Consider the following 16,689-nt stretch of genomic DNA (forward strand, 5'->3'; position numbering starts at 1 on the left):
AAAATTTCCGCACAGAGAAAGGCTTTAATATTTGTAAAGAAAAAACCACAACATTATATACATGAACCTTTGAAATATTTCTGATGGATAACTACAACAAAGATCTTGACAACACCAACAGTTTTTAGTGGGTGAAATACCCAACAGCACCTGGTATAGAAATCTACGACAATGGTCGTAATCAAAAGGTGATGGCTTATAAATATTATGTGTGAACTAGATTTGAAATTTCGGTGATTTTCAAACGGCTGGCAAATATGCATTATATTTAAGACCTGGAACTTTGCATATATGTAAGAGAAGACTTAAAACCCAAAACAATTGATATAATTTTGTTGTTCTTATTGTTTTATAATTAAAGAAAATACCTTCTTTTCGATGGCGGGCATAATTTTCCGCCACTGAAACGTCCGAATAAAAAATTTCAACGGCATTCAAAATAATAAATTTTTGGATTATTAACATCGGACCTATGAAATGACTTAGGAAATGGTATGACTGACTATTCAATTAAGCCGGTGAAAAATTGCATGTACTGTATGAATTGACACTTCATTGAAAAAAAGAAAATTAATAGTATGTCTATAGTAAAAAATTTTAAATTTGGAACCGATTGGATTATGTGTAATCGTGAACGCAAATCGCGCATTCTATGTCGACTATACCTTTAAAAGTTTGATTATCACCAGCCTTATGGCTAACGAGAGTATATACACTTTGATGTAGCAAAAATGTGCCTCATCGAAATACTGGTTTTAGATCTCACGTTTCTTTGGACCAAATCCGTTTCATACAATTCGGAGTCGATTTTCAAATGTCCGTCTGTCAGGCTGGTTGGTGTGCACTATAACTCTCGAGGCGAATTAACAATTTCATCGAAACTTTACACATCGTAATATTTCTTCTAAACTTAGATCAAGTTCGAAGATGGGGGATATCTATCCACCACTTCTGGTACATCCCCCACAAAATGGTCAAAATTGAGCTAGAAATTAATTTTATAATATCATGCGAACGGACTACCTGATGCGACCATACATCAAGTCTGAAGATGGAATCCATTGGTCAACTCCTTCTTTGTGGGGGGTAGGAACCCCACAAAGGATCAACATTTTTAATATTCATAAATTGCATAGGTGACAAAAATATGATTACCTAATAGGGGGCTATACCAAAAGCAGGGATCCATACCGATCATTTTGCGTATTGAAATCCTTTTTAGTCAATAATAATAATACCAAATTTTGGTCAAATTCCTAAAATACCGAATATTGTGGTTATTGTTATATGGGGTCTGCCCTGAAACATAATTATTATTAATCAATATTAATCTTTTTGGTAAAGACATTTCATATACAATGAGAACACAAAAAACCTAAATTACAGCCAATTACATTAATTACTGTTATAGGAGGGTAACCGGGAACATGGGTCAATATTAAAAATTTCCAATTTGGTTGGAAAAACATGCCGAATATTACGCGGTACCGTTGTGTGGGGGCTACCTTAAAACATGAGCCAATATTATTTTTGGTAAGGGAGTGCCAATAAAACTTAAATTTGTTGGGGGCATACCGGAACTGGAACATGGGTTAATATTAAACATTTGTAGTACGGAGATGTGAAATCCAATGAGAACCCAAAATACCAAATTACAGCCAATTTGGTTGAAAAACGTGGCCTAAATTCCCAAAATACCGAATATTGGGGAGTGCCGTTAAATGGGAGCTACCCTGAAACTTCGATCAATATTAATAATTTCTGGTGCGGACATGTATGTAGAATGAAACTCCAGATAACTAAATTACTCGGTTAAAAAAACGTGTATGAATCCCCAAAATGGGAAATATGGTGGCGACACCCAAAACTGGGCCGTTACACACAAGTGAACCAATATAAAATTAGTGTACACACATACGGCGTTAAGTTTGCTATATAAAAAATATAACTTTCAAAATTTTGCCATCATCGGGACACTTTTACAATAATATTAGATAATGTAATTTATGCAAAATAAACCTTTCTTATTTTTTCTACTAGCATATGCCAGCAACTTCGTTAGCGAATGTAGGAAATATTTAAACATGTATTAACATATTATTTTTTTCACAGCAAACTGCATACGTCAGAAAAACCAATTCACTCATTAATATAGACCGTAAATTAAATTTGAGTACCATTTAGTACTACATTTCATGATTCGAGCTCTAAAGGTTCACCCAAATCCAAATTTTCGATTTAGCACACATTATTTCCATAAGTACCCTGTTCGACCATCCAACAAAACTTCATGCATATCCCAATCCTACACCCCTACAATGATTCCAAATTCAAATTTCAAGATTCCAACTATATTGGTCCACCCACAATTTAAATTGTACCAAATTTAGTACATAGTAGTACGATTTTCCAAAACATCCTTCTTACCCCAAACCAACACCCCCACAGTGATTCTAAATCCATGTTTAAGATTCCAAATCTATCGGTTCACCCACAATTCAAATTGTACCAAATTTAGTACACAGTAGTACTTATTTCCAAAACATCCTTCCTACCCCAAATCTACACTCCCACAGTCATTCTCAATCCAAGTCTCAGGTTTTCAACTCTATTGGTGCACCCGCAATTCAAATTGTACCAAATTTAGCACATAGTTGTACCAATTTCCAAAACTTGCTACATACCCCAATTCTACACTCCCACAGTCATCCTAAATCCAAGTTTCAAGATTCCAATTTTATCGGTTGATCCACAATTCAAATTGTTTACCCACAATTCATATTTTACAAAATTTAGTACACAATAGTACCAATTTCCAAAACTTCCTACATACCCCAATCCTAAATCAAAATTTTATGATTTCAACTCTATCGCTTCACCCACAATTTAAATTGTACCAAATTTAGTACATATTAGTACACATTCCTAAAACTTCCTACATATTTCAATCTTACAACTTAACAGTGATCCTGACTCCAATTTTCATGATTCAAGCTCTATTGGTTCACCGAAAAATTCAAATTGTACCAAATTTAGTACCATTTAGTACCCATAAGTATTAATTTGTTAAACTGAATCCTGACCCTAATCATACATCCCTACAATGATCCAATGATCCAAACGTCATTGTTCCAGCTTTATCGGTTCACCCAAATCCAAATTGCACCAATTATGGTACAATTTAGTACTTTTCGTACACATAAGAAACAAATTTCCAAAACTACGTACATATCCCAATCCTACACTCCGACGGTAATATTACTTTAAATTTTCAGGATTCCAGCTCGATTTGTACATCCAAATCAAATTTGTACCAAAAATAGTACCATATAGTAGTTTTCATACACATGAGTACACGCTTTCAAAACCATCTCCTTAAATAGACTCTATATCTCAACCCTAATTCGCATTCCACATTTCAAGTTTTTAGCTCTATCCATTCACATGCTACGAATTTGTACCAAACTAAGTACATTTAAGTAATTTTCGGATAGTTATAGTTCGAATTTCCAAAAACCCTTTGCTACATCTACTCTCTTACACTCCATCAGCGACCATCAATCCAAATTTCAGAGTTCTAGCTCTACCGGTTCGCCAAATACAAATGGTATCACATTTCGCACTTTTCGCACCGTTCTAGTACAAATTTCTAAAAACCCAGCCTTATCTGTCACCTTTGGACCATGAGTGAACTTCACCCAAAATTTCAAGATTCTAGCTTCCGCCGTTTCGTCTGGGCGTTGATGAATTGTTAAATCAGTCAGTCAATCACTTTACTCTTTTATTAGTATAGATTGTAAAATATCCACTTGTTTTCATTGCACGAATTCAATACATTTTTTGTCATAAGCAAAAGTAAAAAAGTAACGCAAAAATATTATTGAAAAACTGTTAAAAATGTGAAAAATATAATCATAATACTTACATCATAGTTTTCTGGCAAACCAGGTGGACCTGGTGGTCCCGGAGGACCCGCTACACCAGGCATGCCGTCGACACCTGGTTCACCTTTCTGGCCCTGTAGACCTTCGGGACCACGAGGGCCAGGATCGCCCCTATCGCCGCGGTCGCCTTTCGGACCGGGGGCACCGCGTTCTCCTGGCACCCCAGTAGCACCCTACATTGTGTTATGAAAAGAGGAGAGAAAAAAGAGAAAATTGTAAATTAATAAAAATTGCTCACACATTTGTCTTAAGTAACAAGCTTATACAATACATTTAAAAATATAAATTTGCTACTTTCCATCACCCTTTAGGATGGCAAAAACTTAAATTAAGGTGTGTTACAGTATAGTCGCAGCAATCGAATTAACAAAGCAAAGCATACCGGCATGACATGATTTTGGGTAAGTTTTAATGTGATTTGGCTATTGTGTCCAAACCCGTTCAACCAAAGTAAACACTTTACGAGCGTTTCCATCAACTATGGGCTTAGTTCGTTTAATATACAATATTTTTTTAATATTGGCGTTTAAATTACAAATAAAAAAATAACAAACGGAAATAAAGGGCAAATGGTATCAAATAAATTTATGTTTTTGGGGTCATAAAATTTACACCACATTGACACTCCTTGTTTTACTAATACAACGATTATAACTAAAACTCTAGCGCCATAATACAGATTGCGAGCGGGGAGGGGGTACAAGAATATGTTTTTTCGCGTAGGTGTGGGTGTTAATGTGAAAGTTCTTGCAGATGTCTGAGCTTAAGATATACGTTAGCTGTTAATGTCTTTCCATGCCCAACAAAAAGAAGAAAAAAAAACACTTTGCCTTTCACTTGGTTCTTTCGCTTATTCCACGCCTACATTTACGTTCTGGTCCTTATGTCTGGAAAATTTATCACCAAACGAATGAAAGTAGAATAACAAGAACAAAAAAAGAAAAAACAACAACAAGAAATAATCATGTTTTCTTAATGATTGCGTGTTCCGATATATCGCTCAAAGAAAGTGTTTGCTGTTAGAGCTCCCCATGATAGTAGAACGAATTGCCAAGAATCAGGAATATGTGACAACAGTATGTCTGTGTGTGTTTGTATGTAGAACTATGTTCGTATGCTGGCTTTTAGTTTTTGCGGTATTTCTTATCGGATTAAATTAATTGCTGTAAGTAAGAAGGGATTACCATGATGGTGGCCATACCGGAATTTCCGGCATTTCAACATATTTCATCAGCTCGTGTTTAGTTTGACTGGCAAGATATGAAAGTCTATCGGTGTTACAATGTTGCCTAGAGATAGTCTCGTGTAAATAGGAAACAAACGAGTTTTCCTAGTTTCTTTTATATCTAGCCAAACAGTAGGTTTTTGTTTTTTGTACAGATGTAGGTTGTAATAGAATATTATATAAGTATGGAAAGAACAGAAGAAGAAACTACTACTATGTTAAGATGTATGTAGTTTTCTTTTTTACTTTAGATTGTAGATAGATCTATTACATATCAAAGAACAGGTGAGGACAAAGGGCAAAATTGGGCTGGGTTTAAATCACTTATGGTATACACAAGAGCTATTTTAAGAATCTCATTGTAAAGTTTATTAAATGAATTATGGTTATTATATTTGGGGATTTAAATAAAACTTGACATATTGCCCATTTGCTGTAAAACTGGCATAAAATAAAAATTATGCAGAAAATGCATTTTAAGTTTTCTATTTACTCCAGTGGTGGTCCTAACAATATAGAGAGTAAGAGTGGGTGAACTTAACTGAGAATTCATCATTAAAAACAACTTACGGTAGCGTATATGGCTAAGCGTGCCTAATTTATTCACACCCTACAAGGAACAGAGGAATCTGAATTTTTTACACATCATGAGATTCCATATAGCGAACAATTCTGTATCATTAACTCAAAAATCGCGATATGATTTATGCCGGACATGCATCAAACGAGAGTTTGATAAATCATTTACATGAAATCGTACTTAATTAGTTTTTGGAAACTATATTTAAGGGGACCCCACCCATTCTCGGTTTCAAAAAATTTTATATTGTGTGTTTTGATTTAGTTCGAACCTACACTAACTCAAGAATGTCTATATAAATTTTCAAGTGAAAATCCCAATTGACAGCAAGAGGTTTTCTCAAACTTTAAATGCTTTTTTCTCTAAAACCGTTTTTGCGAATGGCGGGCACGATAACTCAAAAATTAACAATCCGATCGATTCCAAATTTTGACACGTTTCTCTGGGAGTGTATAGCTCTCGTATGAACTAGGATAAAGCCAATTGGTGAAGATATGATTCCTTGCATCCTGAACCCTTGGGAAGAAGTTATATCTATTTGTTTGTGAAACTCTTTCGATTTTTCTATCTACGATACTTTGAATCAATAAAATGACCAAAAACTTTTCTATAGGGTAAAGATCTGATAATTATGTTGGCCTTTATAAAACCCTGATTTTTGCCTCCCGCAATCAATCCTTGATATGATTTGGTATATATTTGGTGTTAATTGCTGGAACAATAGCGTTTTCCCACACATTTGTATAAACAATCCCATCCATTACATCATAAATCTCGTTAATATTTCGAATTCCATAAAATAACAAACAGCGTAATATCATTATTGACACTCCTCCATGCTTCCCAGTACTCTTGCAATGCAGTGGCATCGCCTTTCATTTTTGGTCTTTCTCATGGTAATAACTTTTCTATGTCTAGGACTTAATTATTTCACTTTAATTCATCCGAGAGCGTAATATTTCTACGCTGAGACGGATTCCAATTAACATGGGCTTTTGCGATAGGCAATCCGGCTTTCCGATTTTTTTTTTTTTTTCAGAAAAAAAAGAACTCTGTTGATAGTTTCCGGGCATGTAGACATGCTCGTCCAGGGCCAGTTTTTGTAATTTATTTTTATATTTCCAATATTGCGAAATAATATGACCCGATTTAGTTTGTATATAGCACACGTCAGTCTATACTCAAATTGGTAGACAATGTACAACTTTCGATTTTCTCCCATCCAAATTGCCATACACCAAATAGGAGCTATAACTAAATCTGAACCGATGTAAACAACCAATTACACCCAAACTTGGTGATTAATATATATCAATCTACATCTAATTCAATACTCTGTGCAAAATCTTGTCTTAATCGGACCAATTTTGTGAGTTTAGTGCACCATTAACATAAAATCGGACGATTTTTCTCAATATTTCAATAGGGTTTGTTCTTGGGCCAAATAAGTGACTTGTGCCAAATACATGGACGGACATGCATAAATCGGCTCAGAAAGTTATTCTATGCATATTTTCATACTTAATGTTAAGTCGAGACCAATTATAGTTACTATTCAATATCAAAAGTATAGTTACCATCAAGATATAAATGGAATTAATGAGAGCTATCAACATAGCTAAGTACACATGTAATGGGAATGATGCAATACGAAGCATATAGCAACACAACAAACTAATTGGCAATTGGTAAAATAGGTATTTATTGAGCCCTTTAGTATGGCCAATAAATACCTAGACAAAATGTCTTGTTATCATAATCCTGTGGTGGGTCTCCACAAGATAAATCAAACAAAAAAAAATGTTTCAACTTTCGCCAATCTTAATCGGATTAATTTAATAACTTCAAAGATATTGTTAAGTTGTTAACTCAAAACTAATATTTTTCTCTCAAACTATCTACTACAATTAAAATATATTTATTAACATTAATATATAACGATTTAAATTATTAAATATTGTATACAATTTTTCACTGCATTTACAACCCCATGTTTGCCTTCATCTTCTACTCCATTTCGGATAATCATTCACATTCATTTGTTGGCAGATGGTGCTGGGTTATTTCACATAGCATTCAAGTGGATATTTTGTTTTTAGCGAATAAATACTTAAGGTCGACCCAAAAATGTTTCTACTGCAGTTCAGCAAGTGGCTGGTGGATAGCAAATAGAGATGAAATGCTCGGTTTGTTTTGGTTTTTATGAGATACTTTCAGTCATCTGATTTATGACGGGAATTTGTTAAGATTATGGCCTTAATGGTGGTCAGAATATTTCAAATGTTTACGGCTAATGGAGATAGTAAGTGGGAGGGAGGGGTCATGAAATGTTATATATTTTATATACATATATATGAATTACCAACCGCTTTACGTTTTATGTATTGCATAAGACTTCGTTCCACAAGAGGCTAATTCATTGAAAGCCCATTGCAATAAGGATTTAAAGAATAGATAAATTAAATTAAAGACAAATACATATAATAAATAATGGAGAAAAATTAAAATAAAATATATCGATACAATTTAGTGTAATATTTAATATTTCTAACATTAAATTTTTGACATCATTATAACCCAAGTATCAATACATATGTATATGGCATACTACAACACGATGTCTATGTGCAACCCATTAGTATTATTCAAACTGAACATCACCTTTGACTTCAAAAATTTGTTGTTGTTTACAACCTCTGCTTTAACTGGAACAAAATAAATAATATCTTAAAAGAGCTACGAATACTATTTCTAGGTATTTCAAAAGTAGTGCGGAATTATTATTGGTAGAATATTTTACAATAGTCCCAATGAGTGTAAGACGTACCTGCAGATAAGTGTAGCACAAAGTTTTATAATAGTAAGGTTTTAGTTAAAACAAGCCGTTAAAATTACGCGGATATCCACGTGGAACAATATCACAGCGAATGATTTAGGGAAATTTTGGGTAACACTTCAGATTTATTGTAAAACGGTAAGGGTCTTTAAGAATAGGACAGAAATTTAATAGCAATGCACTTTTAAACAACATTGAAATACGCTTCGACTTCCCATGTAATAAATAATTGGCGGTATAGTAATAATATAGGAAATATTCCAAAATGAGGACCCATACCGATCATTTTTTCTGAGATGCATAAAATATACTAAATTTCAACAAGTTTTAATGTGAAATTTTTCCTAAAATCTCCACACCCCAAAACACCAACAATTTTGGGTATCATCATATGAGAGGTATGAAGTTCACCACCATTCAAAACATAGCCTCATTACACCGAAATGAAACGGAATTATTATAAATAATATAAACAAGTAAAACTGTGCCAGGCCGAACTTTTTATACCCTCCATTAGGAGGTGGGCAATCGAAAAACCTAAAACTGATTGGGTCTTTCAGAAAGAAACGATAACCAAACCACAGACATTCATTTTGCGCTACTGCCTTCAATACCAAAACTGCGTGACGTTGGGTTGTGAGATTTTGCACCTAACAAGAAACCAAAATAGAACGTGCTCAACAAGCTCATACCGAATATTGGGACTACCGTTATAAGGCGGCTACCCCGAACCGTGAGTGTATATATTTTTTATACATGTCAACACCTCAGAACACTAAAAATGTAACCCAAACATGTACAAATATTAATAATTTTTAAATCCTGACGGTGTCTTTCAGGAGGAAACGAAATACCAAACCACAGACACTCAGATTGGGCTAGTACCTTCAATATACCAAAATTGACGAGTGACATTTGAAAATACGTAGGCAATCCTTCAAATACCGAATAGTGGTACTATGCGAAAGCAGGGACATATATTGGTAACAACAGTTAATCTTTAAAATCAGAATACTGCTGGGTACCGTTATAGGGGGCTAACCCCTTAAATATAAGTAAGGACTAGAAATACTAGCTATATCTGTGTAAAATTTAAGAGCTCTATCTTAATTATTGCGATATATATCGTGATTATTACAGACTGACGGACAGGGCTAAATCGACATAGAATTTTTTTCTGATCAAGAAGAAGAAGAATTCTGAATTTTATGTGGTCGGACTTGTGCGCAGTTCTTCCCATGTTCCAAGATGTTATCTTCTACTTGATCTTTCCATCGAGTTCGTGGCCTTCCCCGAACAATAAGATGGATCGCTTTTATATGGCTTTTGATCTGGGGCATCCTCATCCATTCTAACAACATGAGCTAGCAAACGTAGTCGCTGCAGCTCGATACGTCTGACTATATCAATGTCCGAGAATAGATGGTACAACTTATGGTTCATTCAATGGCGATATTCACCATCGACGCCGATCGGCCAATAGATCTTTCAGAAATTTGTTCTCGCAAACACTCCAAGAGCTTCCTTATTTACTTGCACAAGTACCCGTGATTCTGACCCATACACCAGTACGGGTAGTATCAGCGTCTAGTAGAGTGTGAGTTTGGCGGAAGTTAACCTCGTCTTTAAATTGCTTACTCAGACCATAGTAGCATCTGTTGGACAACACTATTCACCTCCGAATTTAAAAATTGTTGTTATTAGTTTTTCTTATGGCGGTGCCGAGGTATATAAAATCTAGTTCTAATAGATCTCTAGTTCTCTACAGTAGGTCTTAAGTTCCACAGTTGGTGCGAGTCTACTGGACGTCTTGCGCGTCGATACCATCAGCTTGGTCTTCTCGCCATTTACTGTCAGACCCCCTTTGAAGACTCCCTCTCAATTTGTTCACAGGTAGCTGTTAGAGTAACTTCTGGTAATGTGGACCATGCGTCAAATGTGGACCACCCCCCATATCTAAGAAAATGCTTGAAATATGCCAATGCCGCCTTGATAAATGTTTTCCTAATTAGTGAAAACAAACATCAAACTTGGTTTTTAATAAATAATTGCAAAGTTGAAAATTTTGTAGGTGAAAATGTAGCTCTGATTGCAAAAGTGTGATTTGAAAATTTTTTAGCACAATAGTCGAACAATTTTGTAAAATAGTCGAACATTTTGTTTTTCTCGAATATAAAGAGGTTATGTGGTTTTCTTGTTTTCTTTAACAAAAATACACGTTTATCTGTAATTACTTTCGATTATTTTTAAATTTTTATTCATTTTTGAAGCCGATAATTATTTTTAAATAAAAATATTCAATGTCGGGTAATGTGGACCACTATAAAAAAGTGGGACATTTTCATGAGGACGAGTTCGAAACAAGGGCGCATTTAATCTGCGAGGAGATATTCAATCCTCTGAAAACTCGATATCCGAAATTATAGGTGCCTCGGTTGGATAATGAAGCAAGGACCTTTAAAATACCGCAATTGGGGTGGTACCCTTAAATAGGGGCAATTCCAAAACATGGACCCATATATTTTTGCATTCATTGTTACCCAAGAGTGCAATAAATTGAAATTTATCACAATTAATCCACAACCTACCTTTAACTTACTGATCCTCATTACCCACACATACTGGTCCACATTACCCGCCAAGTTATTTTTATATGCAGTTTAGAGCTTTTTGAAATATAATGCAATAACATTTTTATGAACAAATATATATAATTTTTGACCTGGAATATAATTAGCCAACAAATCTACCATGCTGTGAAAACAATTTGTTTTTATTTTTTACCGTTGTTACGCCCACAATATCAAAAAAAGAAAATGGTGGTCCACATTACACGAAGTTACTCTACCGCTCACAATGTTTGACGAGGACATCGGCGAAGGCGAGTAACATGTGTTGTTTGGTGTACCGGGTGCCATTTCTGTTCACATTTACATCTCGTATGACCTTTTCCAGCTAGATATTAAAAAGATCACAAGTATTAATTGGCTCCGAGAGGTCCTTTACGACTTAAACTGCTGACCATGTGCCAGTTAAGGTTATCCTGCATAGCCGTATAATATTGTCGTATAATTATAGTCGTGGAATAATGTGGAATGTGTTGATATGTTTTTCGTGGGACTTTTCCAGGATTTGGAGCAGTGTGAAAATCTGATCAATGATAGATTTGTTGGCTTCAGTCGTTCACACAGTACGCAGGATAGCACTTTATATGCGTTGGGAAGGAGACTTATTCCTCTATAGTTGGCACATATCGTCTTGTCTCATTTTCTGTGCACGGTACACAGAATGCTGGGGTTTCAATCATTGGGCATGCACATCTAGTCAAATCTACTGTACTAATCAGCTGGTGCATGTTCCTGACCAGCATCTGACCACCGGTCTTGAATCGCAAGTGAGTGATTTCTAAAGAATAACTTTTTTACCTACAGTGCATAACCCTGTATTTTCTACCATTATTTAATCTCATTATGGCATAATTTTCAATATTCTGAAAATCATTTGAAAAGTTTTTATATTAAATTCTTTTCTCTTCAATTACATTCTTAACTACTATACAAAACTGTCCGAATTTAAATATAAAACTCATTAAAATCAAGTTATATCACTGGGGATTAATACGCAAATTTTCTCATAGTTTGTGAAACATTTTGTTCTCCTCATCCCCTTTCGCTGCGGTGTGTAGTGTGTCTGTCCATCAACAGTGGGTGGTAATAAGAATGTTTCATTTTAAATCCATTCATTTAATTTTGAACTTAAAACGTTATCCCTGCTTAGTGAATGTACCTTACATAACATTGAGAGTAACCTGCATGTGTATGTGTTGCATATTCCATAGCAACCAGCATATGTCAGAATACACATTAAGTATGTGTGCCATCATTAGTTTAAGTACACACACATTGCTAAGGTAAACAGAACACGCATGATAAACGTTGTAGAATATGTAGGTCTCAGGTGTAAACATTGTTATGATACCGAGATGGACGTTTAGGATTATACATTCGATGGGGTCGGCGTTTTTTCTTGTAAAAAAAATTTAATATTATAAAATATTAATCAGAACATGAAATAAAGTCAAATTTGCAAACCGATTAAAATTGCCAGGACTAAAATTTTGGGGATATATTGAGATAATTTAGGTATAACTCTCGTTAGTCACATTGTAAGTACTTCCAATGATTTGAACGTTAATTTTGTTTGGTTTACAAAAGCTTCAGAATTTGTATACTCTACACAACTATGTTGTCAGGGTATTATAGCTTTGTGCAGCCCCAAAAGTTTGTAACGCCGCGAAATATTGGTCCTAGACCCACATTTAAGTATACCGATCGTCATATCTCGACTAGCTGAGTCGATCTAGACATGTGTGTCCATCCGTCCGTCTGTCATTTATAATTTGTAAACACGATACAGGCCAAAGTTATGGACTAATCTTCACGAAATTTTGCATGTATGATGGGTTCGGCCCAATGAAGACCCCTTATTGTTTTTGGAAAACATCGGTTTATATTTAAGGGATGAAATGGACCAAAAACTTAATTTTTGTCGGTTTTTCTGGTCGCTCCAGAGGCCGCAATTATGGCCCAAACACCGCGAATTTTTGCATGGAGAGCGGGTCAAATGGACCCTTACTTTTGTGTGAAAAATGACAAAAATTCTATCATATAGCGTATAGATTTACCCCTGAATGACATAGACTCAAGAAGTTGATATTATATTCAAGAGGAGTGCTTGACCTTTAAATTGATACCAATTTTACTGTCGTATGTACTCGGATGTGGGAGTTACACTTAAATATTTGCTTACGTAATCAGATTTTATTTAGTAACCCATTACCACACTAGAGGGCGGAAATATAGCGGTGATAGGAAATATCGCGGTGATCGCTTTGAAGTATTCCATGTGGCTCCAGTTATGGTCAAGGACAACGCCTATAATTGTCGGTAATGATCAGATAATAATTTTGCGATGAAGTGGACCGAAAACTTAATTTTTTTATTTTATTTATTTTTTTTTTTTGAGCCGATCTACAGGTCATAATTGAAAGCCGAACATCACAAAACAATCCACGTTGAAGGAGAGGGTGCAAAAAATTTGAACAGGCACTACATGAAATCGATCGAAATTATGTGGGAGCTATATTTAAATCTTTACTGATTTCAACAAATAGTGACTCAATCCGGAACGCATTATAAAACTTCATATTAATCGGACATTTTTTTTTTTTTTTGATTCATGGTGAATCAATAATATCTCACGAACTATGGAAGGAATATCCAATATCCAAATCTGAACCGATTCTAATTAAATTTAATATAAATAGTCCTCAGGCCAAAACCACGAGACTAAAGTCTCAATTGATTTTCTCAGTGTACAACATTTTGTAAAGAATACAACAACGGGAAATTCTTAAAAATAATTATCTGTCATAAATAGCATTCTATCTGTATATTATTTAAAGTTTCCCCACAATACACAAACGCGGAAAAAATAAATTATTATTTTTTTATTTTACAAAAGTGCATTGAAACAGCTTTGCCTATTATCAGTAACACAGTGGAGGTATAAAATTATATGTGGGATTACAACTGAATTCCCACAAGTGGAAAGTGTAAAAATTAGAATGCACTACCTACGCATATCAAGTAAATGGTATGAATAAAGTAATTCGAATTAGGTTATCCAAAAGCGAATTCGATTATTCGGTTTATAATCCAAGGGTTTCACACACGTCTACTAGAAATACATGATAAGTCTGAATACTTGAACATTATTCAAATATATAGTGTGTCAAGATAAAATGTGAACATTAATAGGTTCGTTCCCGTACTTTTTGATAGTAAAGCTAGTAAAAGAGCGAACTATTAAAAATTACTCTCACATACAAGATTTGCGCAAAAAGTAAAGGAACGAAAAATAGTTCAAACATGAAGAAACGTCAAAATCAAAAATTTCATTTGTTAAGGACAAAAAAAGACTACAGAAACCTAATGCACAAAAAAACACAAAAAGTTAAACGGCGTCCATTGCGTTAGAGAAAAACATTATCGAATATTTGGAAGTGGAGTTTCCGAATACTCCAATCCCGGAAAGGCTTTCATGGCTTTACGCTCCCATAATGTTAATGCTATTGAAATTTGATATTTTGATTGGAATGTTTTAGCGAACTAGAAAAACAAGAATACTCGGATCATTTTGAAATGATTACCGTAAGTAGCCCTACTTGTGCTAATTACAGTGATATACATTTCATGTGAGTAAATGCATACTTCCCGAGATATTGGCCTCGGAACATATATTCTTTAAAACAACCCTTTTTTCTATTGCCACCAAGGCAATATGGGTATCATTAAAAGGTTATATCTGGTACTTTTTAAGAGAACTTAAGAATAACACTTTCACATATGGACACGCGCATACATGGCTACGCAATCCAAATTCTTTTTTTAATTTTATTTCCATTTTGATGATATATTCTTCATCTAGTTAGTACGATTAACCAACCCATTCAATAGTATCTTCATCTGAATCTTCTGCCAACCAATCATCTTCGCTATCCTCCAAAAGAGAATAACAAATCTGTTTGCCCATTTTTAAATTTCTTATTTGTTTTTTTTTTTTTTTAAGCAAATGTGCCTGTGTCCCTTATGTTGAAGCGCTAACTTTCATATTCTTTATTTCGGACTGTATATCTCTGGCAATCAAATGTCAAATTCATAATTTACTACATTTGCAATTTCGTGCTAGGCCAAATTGGTCTTGCAGAAAATAGGAGAAGAGAACGCCATTTTGATTTTAACTCTCTTAAATTTAACTTCAATTTTTCCTACTTTTCGGCGTAAGGAAACGCTTTTCTAGCAAAAACTGCAAAACTAGTACAATATAGTACTTGAGATTGACTAGTGTATGGCAAACTCTTCAATCACTATTCCAAAAACTCGATTTTTGTCCCAAAAATTGCATTTTGAGTCGTAAATTCAGTTGTTTTTTTATTCCATCACATTTTTATTATTTTTGTACACAAAATTATTTACTGACAACTTTCAAAATGAATATTATTCACCAGATTGATAGGGTTTCATTTTCAAAATCAAAACTATTTTGATTTCCTTCATGCATTGTGTGTGTCACACATACATAAATAAACTTTCAAAAAATAACACATACTACGATAAATGCTGTACGGAATGATGTATATTGTATGGGGCCCTTAAAGCTAATTAGGGTATATAAAATTCAATATGACATTAGTCCCCAAGTGTCAATGAACTCAATCCGTTTTCAATTAATTTGGAAGCGAAATGCGACTAAAACAAACATGCAAACATAATTTTCATCCTACAAGAGCCCCGAATTTTCATTTACAGTTCCTTTTTTTGGGAAAATGCGATAAAACCTAATAAATTATAAAACTCGACGTGACTTTTATTTTGTAAAACACCTATATAAAAAAATGTATTCATAAATTATTGTTAAAAAAGCCCGTAATGCCAAATTTCTGCCACTTCGGTTGGAAATGGGGATAGAACCTACAAAATATTGAAAAGGAGGGACTCATAACTAAAACTTCATGAAACCGGATTGCCAAATTACAGCTATCTGAGTGGAAAAATGCGGCTAGAATCATCAAAATACCGAAAGGAATGTGGGACCTTTATATGGAGATATGACACAACAATATCGAAAATATTCGGTAAAGATTTGTTCGCCCTCCTTTCACCTTAGAAATGTCGATGCCAAAATACCGAAAATAGTGCGATACCACTCCATGGGGGCTACAACAGAACGTGGACTGATATATCCCATTTGCAATAACATCTTAGATATTACAATGTCTAAAATAATATATACTTCACCTCATGAAATTCATACCGTTTTCGCTATCTATAATTTTTGGATACATTTTGCTCCAATAACTCAGCTTATGACGACGAATATCAATGAAACCCGATTATTTCGAAACCATAATTGTTAACGCAGTAAACTGCCAACACAACCATGCAGAAATGCATGCAGTAATACAAACTGAATAGACATTATGTACAGATACACGTACAAATATGTCAGATATTAATCCTCTTTGGTGTGGTGAATTCAATCA

At 34.4% G+C, this 16,689-nt stretch overlaps 1 protein-coding gene across 1 annotated transcript in view; it reads right to left on the reverse strand.

The window, feature by feature from the left end:
- LOC133333052 (collagen alpha-1(XXIII) chain-like) overlaps nt 1–16,689 on the reverse strand; it is a gene marked incomplete at its 3' end in the record, with an annotated part of 55,078 nt that overhangs the window by 16,053 nt on the left and 22,336 nt on the right. Inside the window, exon 5 of the mRNA XM_061541386.1 lies at nt 3,926–4,117. Within this exon, the coding sequence (XP_061397370.1) occupies nt 3,926–4,117 (192 nt within the window). The remainder of the gene's footprint in view (nt 1–3,925; nt 4,118–16,689) is intronic.

This window comes from Musca vetustissima, unplaced genomic scaffold (assembly GCF_032173495.1).
Source record: "Musca vetustissima isolate MV318-11 ecotype Yass unplaced genomic scaffold, APGP_CSIRO_Mvet_v1 utg476224, whole genome shotgun sequence".
NCBI classification, from domain to species: Eukaryota; Metazoa; Arthropoda; class Insecta; order Diptera; family Muscidae; genus Musca; species Musca vetustissima.